The sequence below is a fragment of the Malus sylvestris genome, chromosome 10, assembly GCF_916048215.2.
Source record: "Malus sylvestris chromosome 10, drMalSylv7.2, whole genome shotgun sequence".
In the NCBI taxonomy this organism is placed as follows: domain Eukaryota; kingdom Viridiplantae; phylum Streptophyta; class Magnoliopsida; order Rosales; family Rosaceae; genus Malus; species Malus sylvestris.
Genome location: NC_062269.1, coordinates 9,363,931 through 9,377,572, shown reverse-complemented (window position 1 = coordinate 9,377,572; position 13,642 = coordinate 9,363,931). Strand labels below are relative to the sequence as shown.

The 13,642-nt window shown below is 35.3% G+C and overlaps 1 protein-coding gene and 3 long non-coding RNA genes across 4 annotated transcripts in view; 2 read left to right on the top strand and 2 right to left on the bottom strand.

Moving 5' to 3' along the window:
* Window positions 1–357: 357 nt before the first annotated feature.
* Window positions 358–1,624, bottom strand: LOC126585296 (uncharacterized). The gene is made up of 3 exons (XR_007610425.1): window positions 1,572–1,624; window positions 577–1,459; window positions 358–496 (listed from the first exon to the last, which is right to left on the bottom strand). It is a non-coding gene; the product is annotated as an uncharacterized LOC126585296 (long non-coding RNA).
* A 5,163-nt stretch (window positions 1,625–6,787) lies between these two features.
* Window positions 6,788–8,874, top strand: LOC126585289 (salicylate carboxymethyltransferase-like). The gene is made up of 4 exons (XM_050249686.1): window positions 6,788–6,950; window positions 7,111–7,509; window positions 7,621–7,881; window positions 8,278–8,874. Exons 1-4 carry the CDS (start codon window positions 6,876–6,878, stop codon window positions 8,635–8,637), a joined length of 1,095 nt encoding a protein of 364 aa, XP_050105643.1. The 5' UTR covers window positions 6,788–6,875; the 3' UTR covers window positions 8,638–8,874.
* The window catches only part of LOC126585295 (uncharacterized), a 49,442-nt gene continuing 43,562 nt past the window's right edge, over window positions 7,763–13,642 (bottom strand). Inside the window, exon 2 of the long non-coding RNA XR_007610424.1 lies at window positions 7,763–7,907. This is a non-coding gene — a long non-coding RNA (uncharacterized LOC126585295). The remainder of the gene's footprint in view (window positions 7,908–13,642) is intronic.
* On the top strand, window positions 11,800–12,681 carry LOC126585294 (uncharacterized). The gene is made up of 2 exons (XR_007610423.1): window positions 11,800–11,894; window positions 12,188–12,681. It is a non-coding gene; the product is annotated as an uncharacterized LOC126585294 (long non-coding RNA).

The following is a 13,642-nucleotide window of genomic DNA, read 5'->3' as shown; positions in this document are numbered from 1 at the left end:
TTTGGATTGTCGCATGCATTCTTCCAATTCAATAAGTAAAGGAAAATCTGAGGGTTAATTTGTGCATCATGGTCAATCTGGGGTGTTGAGCATCATAGTTTATTGAAAAGCAATTGGAAATCGATTCATGTACAAGTGTGTCATGTGTGAAGAATGGACCTCTAACTAATCCATCCATCATCTTATTTCTCAAATTCGTTTTATAATCTTCCTATTTAAAAATCTATTTAAGTTTTAGTTTATTTGTTTTACTTTCAACTTCACCAAACCCAAATCCCCCTTTTACTTTCTTGTTTTAAAGTCTTTGGTTTACATTTTTAACTTTGTTTCTTTTTGTTTTTGAGTCAGTTTAGAGGTTTTAGCAAGCCCTCCTAATCCCCGGTTTAGAACGATCCCTACTTACATACTTTGCTACAATTGTCAAAAGAGGGTTTAATTTGAGTGCTTAATTTTCTTCGCATCAGGCCCAGATCAGAGCTTCAATCTAGGCGTTTGCCTAGGAAAGATATAACAAGGTAGGAATAAGAAAACGGAGCACATAAATAATAAGATACATGAAAGATTGAGGAGAATAACCGTGTATTTGCTTTGATAACACATCTCCTTGAGGTCATCTGTAGTTTGGATTTCCCTGGAATCGGCATAAGCGATAGCTGAGAAAATCAAAGCAAAACAACTCCGAACTGGCAGCCAGGCAAAATGGATGATGTGTTAGGCGCTAGGGTATTCGGACCACCAACTAGAGTTTAATTATTAATAGGGCAGTTATAGAACCAGGAGCCAAGAATGTGGAAGGTTGTGATTGCTTTTTCAACAACGACTTTGATGTCTCTAGAATGATAGATTTACCTTTTCCTTCACCTTGCTTCACAGAAATTTGCTACAAATTGTCTCATATCATGGAGGCAAGCCTCACAGTCTTCAAAACCTTATCTAAATAGATCCCAAAACCATTTGCTGACTTGGTTTTTCTCTTGGATGCTTTAATCAAGGCCGCATTTGACACCGCATCTTCAGTTCCCTTCTTCCTTTTCTTTTTCTCTACTTCAGGGGCATCTTTGGAAGGCTTTGAAGACTTGAGTGAGTCTTCAGAGTTGACCCACGCAGGGTTAGGAATAGGCACTTAGAATAGAGGTCAGTAAGGCCATCCCTCCCGTGTGCGGTTTCTTTATCTAGCACACTAAGCCATTTTCAGGCCTGGAATGGAGAGAGGATAAGTTTGAACGCCTTATTTATAAGCTCAGAATGGCACTGGCCGAGATTCTGATCAATGTCTTGTATGGAATGTCACTTCCAGGTTATAAGAGACTCTTAGTTTAGATATGTCACCCTCCCAGTTTCCTTCTACAAAGAGAATATCTTTGTACCAATCCTTATCGTGACATGGAAGATCAGTGATATAGGCAGGCCATCGAAGTGTGGATTGAGATTGAAAAATGTAAAGGATACTGGTGCTTTTCTGGAATTGATAAAGAATGACAAATTCAGATAAACCCAACTCAGCATGGAACTAGTCATTCAGATGGTCAAAATAAGAGATAATACGAATGGAGGTCGAGGTAGAGATTGACCTGAAAATGAACAAGAATCTCCTTCCATAGTGGCGATAAAGGGAACCGTAATCTGATAGGAGCATATTTATGCGCCTTAGTTTAGCTTGTTCTTGTACATTTATAGTGTTTTTGCTTAGTAAAGTAGTCTTTTAAGCTAGTTTTATGTGTTTTCAGGTTCTAAGGGCAAAGTATGAAAAAGGATGCATTTTGGAGCCTTTTGGAGCAAAGTTGAGCTTGGAATGAATGTCATATGCTTGGAACCAAGAGGATGGACGAAATTGAAGATTTGAAGATGATGTTTCCTACTTGAACAAGGTTTCCTAGTCGAAGTAGGAAAACGCCTAAGTGAAGATGGAATCCTAGTTGAATTAGGATTCCTAGTCAAAATGGGTTTCCTAGTTGAATTAGGATTCCTTGAAGATGAAGATTCCTACTCAAACAAGGTTTCCTACTTGAAGTAGGAAAGTTAAATCCAAATGGCATCAAGTTTCAGCAACAAAGAAGTTTTCCAAGTCCAAGATGAAGAAGGAGAAGAATTCCAAGTCAAGGGAGGATTGAGACATGTTTTCCTAATTCTAGAAGGACTCCTAAGTGTTGTAGGACACAAATGAGAAGTTTCTAGAGTGTTCCCCTCCTTGCCGTGAGTTTCCTACATTTCCTATCAGTTTTGGGGCTTTCTAGAAGCCCTATCCCTAATCCCTACATTGGTGCCGCACCCTAGCTTCTAGAAATCTGATTTCCTTGCCTTGCAAGGCTTTCTAGAAGCCTTATCCACCTTATCCTATCCCTGCCGCACCTAGGACCCCTTTTCCCTTGCAAAATCTGATTGTTTAGACCTATTTCCTTGTGGATTTGGGTTATCCAAGTCCATATCTGATTACCCTAGGGTTTTAAGTGCCTATATATACTCCTATTAACCCCTAAATCAGATCACCACTCACCACAATTCACAATTCACTCCAGAAATTCGTCCAAACTCTCTCCACACCTTTGCCGCACCATTCCCTTCCCCTAAACACTACTACATCCCTCCATAACCATGCATCCATACACCTAAGGTCCTAAACTAGTCCCTAGAACCTTTGCCGCACCAAGGAGGAGGAGAAGGAAGCTCGGAAGTTCATGCAATTCAAGTTCGCGTCGCTGGAATTTCTAGGTGTTTCTTTTCCTTTGATTTCAATGTTTAAATTCAATTCTCTTTGTTTTGTGCGTATGAGGAACTAAACCTCCCCTTGGCTAGGGGGGGATTCGAAATACATGTTTATGCTTGCGTTATGATTTGATTACTTCTAATTGCGTTTCATAAGTTGTGAATTCAATTTACTTATCTATGTGGATTACATTGATTTGTGTGTGTTGGTTGAGAGTGCACGCTTAATTATCATGCATAAATTGAATGCTAGGATATAAGGAAATTTCACCTAATCGTTATGGAATTATATTCACAAGTAGTAAAGGTTGATGATCTCAATCACGTTAAGTAAATTCTTGGCATAAGTTTCATGCAATCATAGTAACAAGTGCTTCGTCAATGCTTATGGTTTTCATAGAACTTAATGATTCTTGCTTGTATCTCTATTATGCAATCATGTAGGGGACTTGTGGGGAATGTTTTGGGTTGTCGTATGCAATCATCCAATTCAATGACGTTAGGAAAATCTGAGGGTTAATTTAAGCGGAACTAATTAACTTGGGGCATTGAGAATTCATGGTTTATTGAAAAGCAATTGGAAACCGTTTTGTATGCAAGTATAACATGTGTGGAGATGAACCCCTTAGCTAGCCTTCCATTCACCCATTTAAATCAAATTCGTTTTTACAATCTGTTCTAATTTACAAAGTTTGTTTTGTTTTTAAATTCGTCCAAAACCAATCCCCCTTTGTTTTAAGGTGTCAAATTAGTTAGTAAGTGTTTTACTTTGTGTTTTTAAGTGTTTTGATTCAAGTTAAAACCCAAATTCGTCCAATTTGGTGCTTAGTGTCCAAAACTGCCTAGATTGTGTTTTTAAGGCAGTTTTGAGTGTTTTGGTGCTGTTTTGAGTCTTTTGGTTTGTTTTGGTGTTTTAAAGTTTAGTTTTGCATTCTTTGAGTCTAGTTTAGTGTTTTAAACTTGTTTTTACGTTTTTGAGTCAATTCCAAGTGATTTTGCAATCCCTCCTAATCCCCGGTCTACAACGATCCCTACTTACATACATTGCTACAATTGATAAAAAGAGGGTTTAATTTGAGTGTCAACATAATTTTCACATCATAATCGAGATCAAGATAGCAAGGGTGGATTCTGGCACACATGATTCGGTACTTGGACTTAGGAAGATCTGCAGACACATTCTCATTGTCTTCCTACCAAACTCGGAATATAAGATGACTATGACCCATTAGAATAGCTTATTCTTCACCTTTGTTACGAACCATAACCATGGGAGGTTCAGGGGTATCGAGAACGACATATTGGATATTTGGATTAGAGAAACTAGCAACCATTAAATTCGATCAAGTACGAGATGGTTAACGATGGCAGATGAAGAGTTGGAGTGCTTTCTAAACAAGATTTGGGGATTTGAAGAAGAATGGAAGGGATGATGCAGAAGATATTTAAAATAGGATATTTTGAATCGTCCTACCATTGAATACAAACCGGTTTGCCTTAAGATCAACGGACTCGACTGATATCAAAAGAGGTTTCTCGTTTTTCGTGCCCTGAAGTTGATATTTGGGTAGAACTGTTCTTGTAGCTCTATGCAAGAAATGCGACAAAGCTTAGTTTTCAGCCCCACGCTCTTTGTTCTAGCCCGATCACTCAGGAGGTGACTCATTTGGCCTTGTTTTGCATTTAAATGTACAATTTAGTTTGTAAACAAGGTAATTCAATATGAATTGACTGAAATTAGTTTTTCTTCCATTGATATTTGGATTCTTGGCATGTAGTAGGATATAAAACCAAGTTGACGCATAAAAGAATCAAGACATGCACAATCTCTTAGTTAGAAGTCAAATAACTTAAGGTGTAAGTAACACTTGCTCAAAAGACTATCATTGGTAGAATCCAACAATGGCACACTTATATTATACTATATATATATATATATATATATATATATATATATATCATTTGACTTGAATTTTCTACTTAGCCTTTGATTGACATTGGTATAAAATTGTAAAAATAGAACCTATAGTTCATTAGTGGCATCATCAGTTGCATTGGATTTCGTATTTTTTTTTTAAGTTTTTTCTTTTTTTTCCACACATCCAATATCATGCGGTGTGAAGATGTAATGTTCTTACAACAAACATCTTTCGTCGCGTTACTTAAATCTCTCATAAAACATAATTTTGGCACATTCAATTCATAAAACTCCTTTATGCGCGTACTGTTATATATGAAATGTGAATTGTTATTACAAGACCAAGTCAATGTTTGGTAGCTTAATTGGAGTACTATAGACATAGAATAGTGCTATTTAGACATTCGTTTTTATCTTTCACACATCATTGTTAATTTTTTACCATTGATCTTCTTCAATTTATTCAATTTGACAGCTGAAAGTTGAAAGGAGTGTGTAAGAAGTAAAAAAAAAGTGTGTGAATAACGTTATCCTATATACATTGCATCATGTTAAAAGATTTCAATTCTTAACGCAAAATAAGAAAGCAAACCACATTACTGATTATTTACTGATACACAGACCACGTATACAGATAAACTTAACATACACAAATTACTGCATTTCTTTAATTTATTTTTAGTGAAAATGATAGTAGCTAGGTTTTTTTTTATTTTTTATTTTTTATTTTTTTATAAATTAAAAAACATTACAATCTTCTAAGAGAACACTATTAATGATGTATGGGAGTTCTTCAAACCAGAAAAACTAGTACTTAAAAGAAGTTGTTCCTATTCCTTATCCATTAAAGAATTTTTTAGGAAGTTTAACAGTATGGTCCGGGTGTTTTAAAAGTTAAATTACAATTTTTGTATTTTTAAATAAAGATATAACGATTAAAACACTTGAAAAATTGACCAACACCATAAATAGTGGATTCTTCGGAATTATCTTCATGCTGCATGGCATGCCGTTAATTCAATAGTGAATACTTCGGAATTGTGCCATAATTATGGCTCATTTGGATGTGCTTTTAAAATGGCTGAAAATGCTATTAAAAAAAATGTTTTTGGGTACCAAAAGCACTTAAAGTGCTTTTTTCAAGATTTACTTGCATTTTTACTAAGGATTGGTTTAAAAAATATTTGAACAAAAAACGTTTTCAGTTATTTTAAGAGTATATCCAAACGAGTTCTTAGTCAATCATATTCATAGGCGACAAGACCAACACCATGGATTCAAGTTTTAGATTCTTTCAAAGTAAACGACATTTGTTAATGGACATCATGTAATGTACCAAAGCTTGATTGATGTAGATTCTAATGACGCCAAACAAGTGTTTGTTAGACTAATTTAATTATGGACCTGACTTCTTTGCCCTCCCACTTCCCATATACTCTCATCCCCTCCTATTTGTGCGGTCACGATTAAGCCACGTCAACATTTTATATTACTATTGTTTTTTGTTTTATTATCTTAATAAAAAAAATCAATATAAAATGTTGACGTGGCTTAACCGTGACAATACAAAATATGAGGGAATGAGAGTGTATGAGAAGTGGGAGGGCAGAGAAGCCGGATCCTTTAATTATACCTATGATTTATAGATGATGTCACATTTATGACGCATGGAGCCGTATGTAAACTAGTCACCTACTCTTTAACTAAAGGGTAATGTTAGGGGAACTAAATTTGTAGACTAAATTTTGTAAGTAAATAACATGGAAATTGAAGATATGATTATTACTTTAGTGTTGATTAAAGCGCTTATTTTTTATTAGTGACACATCATTTAATTTGCAAATTAGTCTACAAATTTAGTCTACTTAGCAATTCTCTTTACTAAACTCACAGAAAATATTAAGTTATTTGTCTACTAACATCTCATATTCTTTTAGGTTGTGAAGTACTAAAACTTACAGAAAGCGGGAATATCATCATTTAGTGTTACCATTATATGTATAATATGTGTGATGACATAATTGATATGTTTTACTTCTAGAATATATTGATAAAAAACAAATACACGTACGATAATTTTACTGTACTAATAATATCGCGTGACGGGGTTCCAAATACACAAAAAATTACTATATACCTAATAACACGTAAGCTGCATGAGGTAAGTATTTTGCTATAAATATGCAGCTCTTATAGCAGAATAGGCACCAGAATTAAGAGTGTAGAGAAGCATTATTCGAGAACACAAACTAAAATGGAGGTAGAGCAAGTGCTTCACATGAATGGAGGAATTGGGAAAACAAGCTATGCAACCAACTCTCTACTTCAAGTTAGTCAGCATCTGTTTCTCTATTTCTTTTTTTTGTCTCTGTGTGAACTTTCCTAGTTGATCATATTCGATTTTAATGATCTTTTTTAATATGACGGGAACTTGTTTTCATAAAATTAAAAACTTTTTAATAATATTCAGCTGTCTGAATTTCTTTCAGAGAGCTGTGATTTCGACGGTGAAGCCCATAGTTAAGGCAAGCATAGAGCAGCTTTGCAGCACACTCTTCTCTGACTGTTTGAAAATAGCAGACTTGGGATGCTCTTCCGGACCCAACACCCTTTTGGCGGTATCAGATATCATACACAACATCCATGCCACCTTCCAAAAACTGAACCGTCCATCTCCTTCACTCCAAGCCTTCTTGAATGATCTTCCTGGGAACGATTTCAACACTGTGTTCAGGTCATTGCCAGGGTTCTACAAGAAACTTGAGGAAGAACAGAAGTTGGGGCCATGTTTCATTACTGCAATGCCTGGTTCTTTCTATGGCAGGCTCTTTCCAAACAATTCTCTCCACTTTGTTCACTCTAATTATGCCCTTATGTGGATCTCTGAGGTGTGAATTGTTTTATTTTATTTTATTTTTTAACCCCTCATACACTTACTAATATTTTTCGTGGTGGTTTAATTAATCATGGTATTTATTATGATAAAACGTACTGTGTAGGCTCCGAAAGGTTTGATGACCAAGGAAGGAGAGGGACTAAACAAGAAGAACATATGTATAGCAAAAACAAGCCCATATGCTGTGTATAAGTTGTATTTGGAGCAATTCAAAAAGGACTTTACGGTGTTTTTGAGGTCACGAGCAGAAGAGCTGGTCCCCGGAGGAAGTATGGTCCTAACCACAATGGGCAGCATAAAGAGCCATGACCCACTTTGCATTTGGGAAGTTGTCGGAGTCAAACTCAATGATATGGTTTTAGAGGTAATGTGTGGCCTAGATAATTAAACCTAAATATCTATGTACCAAATAGGAACAAAATAAAAGCAACTAAATATGAACCACATTAGTTTACGACCACTATCGCAAGTTTATGGCCACTTTTTAACTACTTCTCTAATCGAGATGAAACCAATGAAAAAACAAATAAACAAAATTGCTGATAGAGTTACAAACTAAGGGATACATTTTAACTGACTTGTTATTCTAAAAAATTACAAAACACATCCTATATATAACGAAAACTAAAAAGCAGCCTAAAGCGAACCCTAATCTTAACGACAAGGAACCCGAATTTCCCAACAAAGTCTTAAAATGTACTTGTTTCCTTCAATAACTACTTTGCTAATTACTAACATTATTCAGTTAGATGAATTTCAGGGTTTGATTGAGAAGGAAAAACTGGAGATCTTCAATCTGCCATATTATGCACCAACAACAAAGGAGGTTGAAGATGTAATCGAGGCTGAAGGATCTTTTACTTTGCAAAGCCTTGAAGTTTTCAAAAATGATTGGGACTCTTATATAAAGCATGCTGACAGTGGCCTTGATAGAAAGGCAAGGGCTGCCGTACTTGCCACTGATATAAGGGCTGTGGGAGAGCCTATTCTGGCAACCCAATTCGGAGAAGCAGCTATGGACGATTTGTTTCACCGGTTCGAAGAAGATGTCCTTGATCACATGGAAATGGAGAATTGCCAGTACATTAACCTGGTTATCTCGTTGACAAAGAAGCGTTGAACAAGATGAATATGCAAGAAATGACAACGTGGTTTAGGCTATATTGTTCTTTTTATCATTCTGCATTTCATGTTTTGTACCTCATGATAAGAAATAAATGTGCTTATTACTCTTTAAGTATTGTAGAAGATCAGCAATCTTTCAGTAAAATGAGGAAGATGAACTGAAGAGAAAGAGCGCTTCTGTCTTTTTATGTATCTTGGAAAACATAAATAATTATGAGGAGTGTTGAGTATATATCCCAATAACACTTAAACAATTCTCTAACAAACTCTTAACTGAAACTGATTTAGGAAACCATGTGTCGCTATACTGTTAACACCCCTTGAGAAATTTTTAAATGTAACCAAAATACTTGTCACTTGATATATCATGTGTTATACTACGGGTGAGCAACATGATTGAGGGTATGTACAAATACCATTTCCAAGCCTTGTCCAGCTCTGTTGTAATAGCAGTCCAAGTTTTGAGGATTACTAATTCTAATAGCAGTCCAAGTTTTGAGGACTTGAGAATGTATTAGGACTATATTTGTTCACCTGTTTAATAAGATTGAATTGTTTGTCCTAAGCTGATTCTAATAGGAGATCAGTTAGGAGAACATTTAGTATATAAACATTGATCACTGCTCTTGCAATTCCCCTGCTCATTCTGCATCAAAGACCTATTGTTTAAGAGCGCTTGTTTTATTGCAAAGAGGAGAAGGTTAACTGTTTGATAGTCTGTCATGGCTTCATCATCTTCATTAGGTTCTGCAGGTAAGACTCTTGTCCTTATCTTTGTACTTCAGATTTTGTTCATGAGCAACCAAGTCCTTAAGTTACTAGACGCAGAAAAGAATCAAGACATGCACAATCTCTTAGACTGTCATTGGTAGAATCCAACAATGACACGCTTATATTACTATCTTTTAACTTGAATTTTCTATTTAGCCTCTCATTGACACTGGTATAAAACTCTAAGAGAACCTAGTTCATTTTGGGGCATCATCAGTTGCATTGGATTCAGTGCTGTTTATTTATAAGAAGAAAAATATGATTTAAATGTTTTTAGTTTTGTTTTTCCACATATCCATGTAAACACGAAAATTTTGTAACGAATAAAACTAGAACACGTGTACAAAGTAGATTTGTTTTGATTTGAATTTGTAGGTTACAGTCTATGTTTATAATTTTCCTCTGATTCAGTTTTCAAATTTGATGTAGATGAGTAGGTTGTTGATTCAAGGGTCGCAATGACTTGATCTTGGACGAACGATTGAATGATTGCTTCAAGTTTTGAGCTTGAAACAATGCTTGGATGGTCTTCACCTCAAAGTTGCGGCAAAGGGTGATGTTGATCCAAGATTTCATTGATTCAAGAGTCTTGGCAACTTGATTTTGAATTGAACGTCATTACAAGTTTTGATCTTGCAACAAAGTCTTGAAGGAATCGGTACGAGTTCTTGTTGATTCTTCAAGGGAGTGCTTCGGCTTTGGTTGCGGGTTCTTCGAAGAAAGATTTGACAGTGTATTAGTCTTTAAAGATTTGTGAAGAGGTTCTTTTCAATGTGTAATTTTTCGACCCCTTTGTGTGTCTTGGATCCTTATATTTATAGACTTCCAAAGCCATGCCTTTGGATGGATTTGGCCTTGATTTGTGCTTGATTTGTCCCTGAGAGAATTTAGGCATATTTTATGTCTTAATTTTAGCCACCTTCCTCATATTAGCCGAAATTTATAGGCCTTGTTGCCTATTTGTGAACAATCTTCAATTCTTACTTATTTTGTGACGATGCTTTGGCTTTCTTTCCGGTTTTGAGAGATTTTGGGTCCCTTGCCGATTTTAAGGTGGATTTTCTCCCTTTTGCCGAATTTTGGGAATATCTTACACTTTCATTGCTTGATTTGTGCTACATGTCATCGATGACTTGTCCATTTGTGATGGGTCATATGTCATGTGAAGTTTTGTGATACATCATTTGCATGCAACGAAATTTACATGTCTACAATCCAAATATGGATATTTCGTGTCATATTCTTACAACAAACTTCTTTCAATCGCATTACTTAAATATCTCATAAAACATATTTTAAGGCACATTCAACATGAAACTTGTTTATGCGCGTGCTTAAATATGAAATGTGATTTGTTATGACAAGTCCAAGTCAATGTTTGGTAGCATGGCCATGTGAATACTGATGAGTTCAGGGACTATTTCGTCGTTTTCAAAGATTTCAACTCTTAACGCAAAAGAAAGCAAACCACATCACTGAATTATTGACTGGTACACAGGCATATATAGAAATACATTAACTTCATGTATGCAAATTTCCAAATTTCTTTATTTTTCTATAGATATTTTACTTCATTTTTTTATTTTATGTTTTCTAACAAACAATATTATCTACACTAAAAGGGAGAGAGTGAGTTTAGTCTCACAATGAGCTAGCATAATTTGGTTCAAATTCGCCTTTGCCTTTTGGTGAGAATCGAACCTAAGATCTCTCACTTACATATTAAGAGAAATACCACTAGACTATAATACTAAGTTTCTTGTTTCAACCTATGTTTCATTATTCATGTTTTCTAACCCGTAGTTTAAGACAACCTGCAGTAAGCTACCATTGGTTGTGAGTCTTGAGCTAGTGTGAAAATGCGAATGGATAGAGGAAATCAAATACGAAAGATAACCAGCCACGATCAAATTTATCCAGACCCAACGCAAATGAAGCACAATTTCAATCCTGCAACACAGCAGTAAATAATTAACTAAAATGCAGTACAAGAATAACAAGATTTATTTTACGTGGTATAATGCAGGAACAAAAAGGAAAATTCATGGACATAAAGCCGGGGAAAGAATTCACGAAGTCTAAACAAAGGTTTATTTTTAGTCATGCATTTTGAAACTCGACTTTGATCTCACGTTGCTCTATGAAACTCAAATTTTGCTACTTAACTTCCTGAAACTCGATTTTTGCAACAATTTAACGGCTATTTAATGGAATAGATGAAAACTAGGAAAATGAAGTAAAAATAGAGTTTCACGGGGTTAATTGGCGAAATTAGAGCTTCGGGAGGAAATTAAGGTCAAAGTCGAGTTTTAAGGGACATAGCTGAAACTAAGCCTTAAAGATTGCCTTGCCCTCTTGTTCTGGTACTTGTTTCTTTTTGTCTCCTCTTGATCGCAAACCTCTCTGGTTGCGGACGTAATCACATCAGGGCCTGAAGCTTTGCACAACTTGATAACACAGATGAGTGGAAGATCTATAAAGGTTGAAAGTGTTTCACCAAGTTTACTCTTTTAATATGGCACTCAAAATTTTGCTTAAAATCTTTTTACTCTATAAAAAACTTCTCACGCTGGAAAAATTTTAATACACGCCTAAGATGGCATCGTGGGCGTTTTCTCCATTTGTATGTAAGTGACCAAATTGCCCGTCCTTCTCTGTATGAAAGCGCAAGACTGCAAGAAGGCTGAGCTTTTGTTTCGATTTCGTTCTAATTTCTCTCTTCTTTTTTTTCATTTGATTTGACCATATAGTTCATGTTTGATTGCGCTCTGAAGGTAGTGATGGTGGCCCGACAACCAATCGTGCCTTTACAGCAAAATCCCAACCCGTTTCTATTTTGGTGGTGGGTTGAAAGTAACAATTGGAACACATTTTGGATACGCACACCACCTATCCAGGAGATGCACGACATGCCACAATAGTATTACCACTATGTTATGCCGGTTCTTATCCCGTAGTGGAGGCATCATCGAACTCGCCACCACCACTCACGATCACTCCTTCCAACACGTCTGCAAGGCACTCACCTGCGAACATTTCACACGATGATTGTTCGATTGACATCCACAACAAGAATTACTCGATGTCAGCTCCAAATGATGCGTGCCCATTTGAGCTAACCTGCACATCAACTACGAATGTTACAGTTGACAATGGCTTTCTAGTAGTGGGTATTTGTTTTTGTAGATAGTTGTCTTATAATAAATGCTATTTTATGTTTCTGACCTTATCACTTATGAAAAAGAAATCAATTCAATGTTATGTATTATATTCGTATAAGAAAATTTGAGAGCATCATCAAATCTAATGGTTGAACATATAAAATCTCTAGCTCAAATAAAATAAACATAAAAAAAATAAATTACAGTTAGCGCCTACTAGTAACATGTTGGAAATAAAATATTAAGAGATAAAACAATAGAGAAAATGGATGAAATCAATGTTTTTCATTTCCCAAAACTTCTTTAGATGGGGCCAACATTTGGTGAATGGAAGCTTACCAATTTACATCAGTAAAGAACTAAAACGAGAAGATATTACCACAGAAGATACCATATTAATCCAACAACCACATAAATAAGCGTTCCTTTACCTAAGTAATGGAAAAATGTTGAACCTTTGCATGACGCGTGAGTTTGAAACCGATCGGTGACTAATCTAACAAAATCTATTTTTAAACCAACAAAAAAAAACCACATAAAATACTTACAACAATGATCAATTTTTAAACTCTCCAAAAAGTAAATGATAAACCTTTATGTTTAATTGCCATGTTAACTTCTATAAAAAAAATTAATTAAATAAACCATACCGTGGTAGCTTGATTAATGTGGGGTGTATACTCTAACAATGAAATGACAAAAAAAGAAATAAAATTTGTGGACTCTAAATGATGCCAAACATGTGTTAGTTAGAGGATCTTAGAAAAAGTTTTAAGTTTATACATTTTTTTAATATTAAAAGAATAAAATAAACCAAATTGAAAAAAAGAAAAGACATGAGAGGGATGGATAATTATTCGGACATTATTTTAAGGTGTGGCTTCAATGTTTTGTATCATACGAGTGTTTTAATCGTTAGAATCCTTAGATATTTCACTATTTTTGGTCTTTTCCTTAATTTAAACTAGCCTTTGTATACATGCTACTATGTGTATAAAAGTCTAAAAATCCTTTTTAATCATGCCACGTGTTAGTTATAATATTTTTATTGCATTTATCATGACGTGC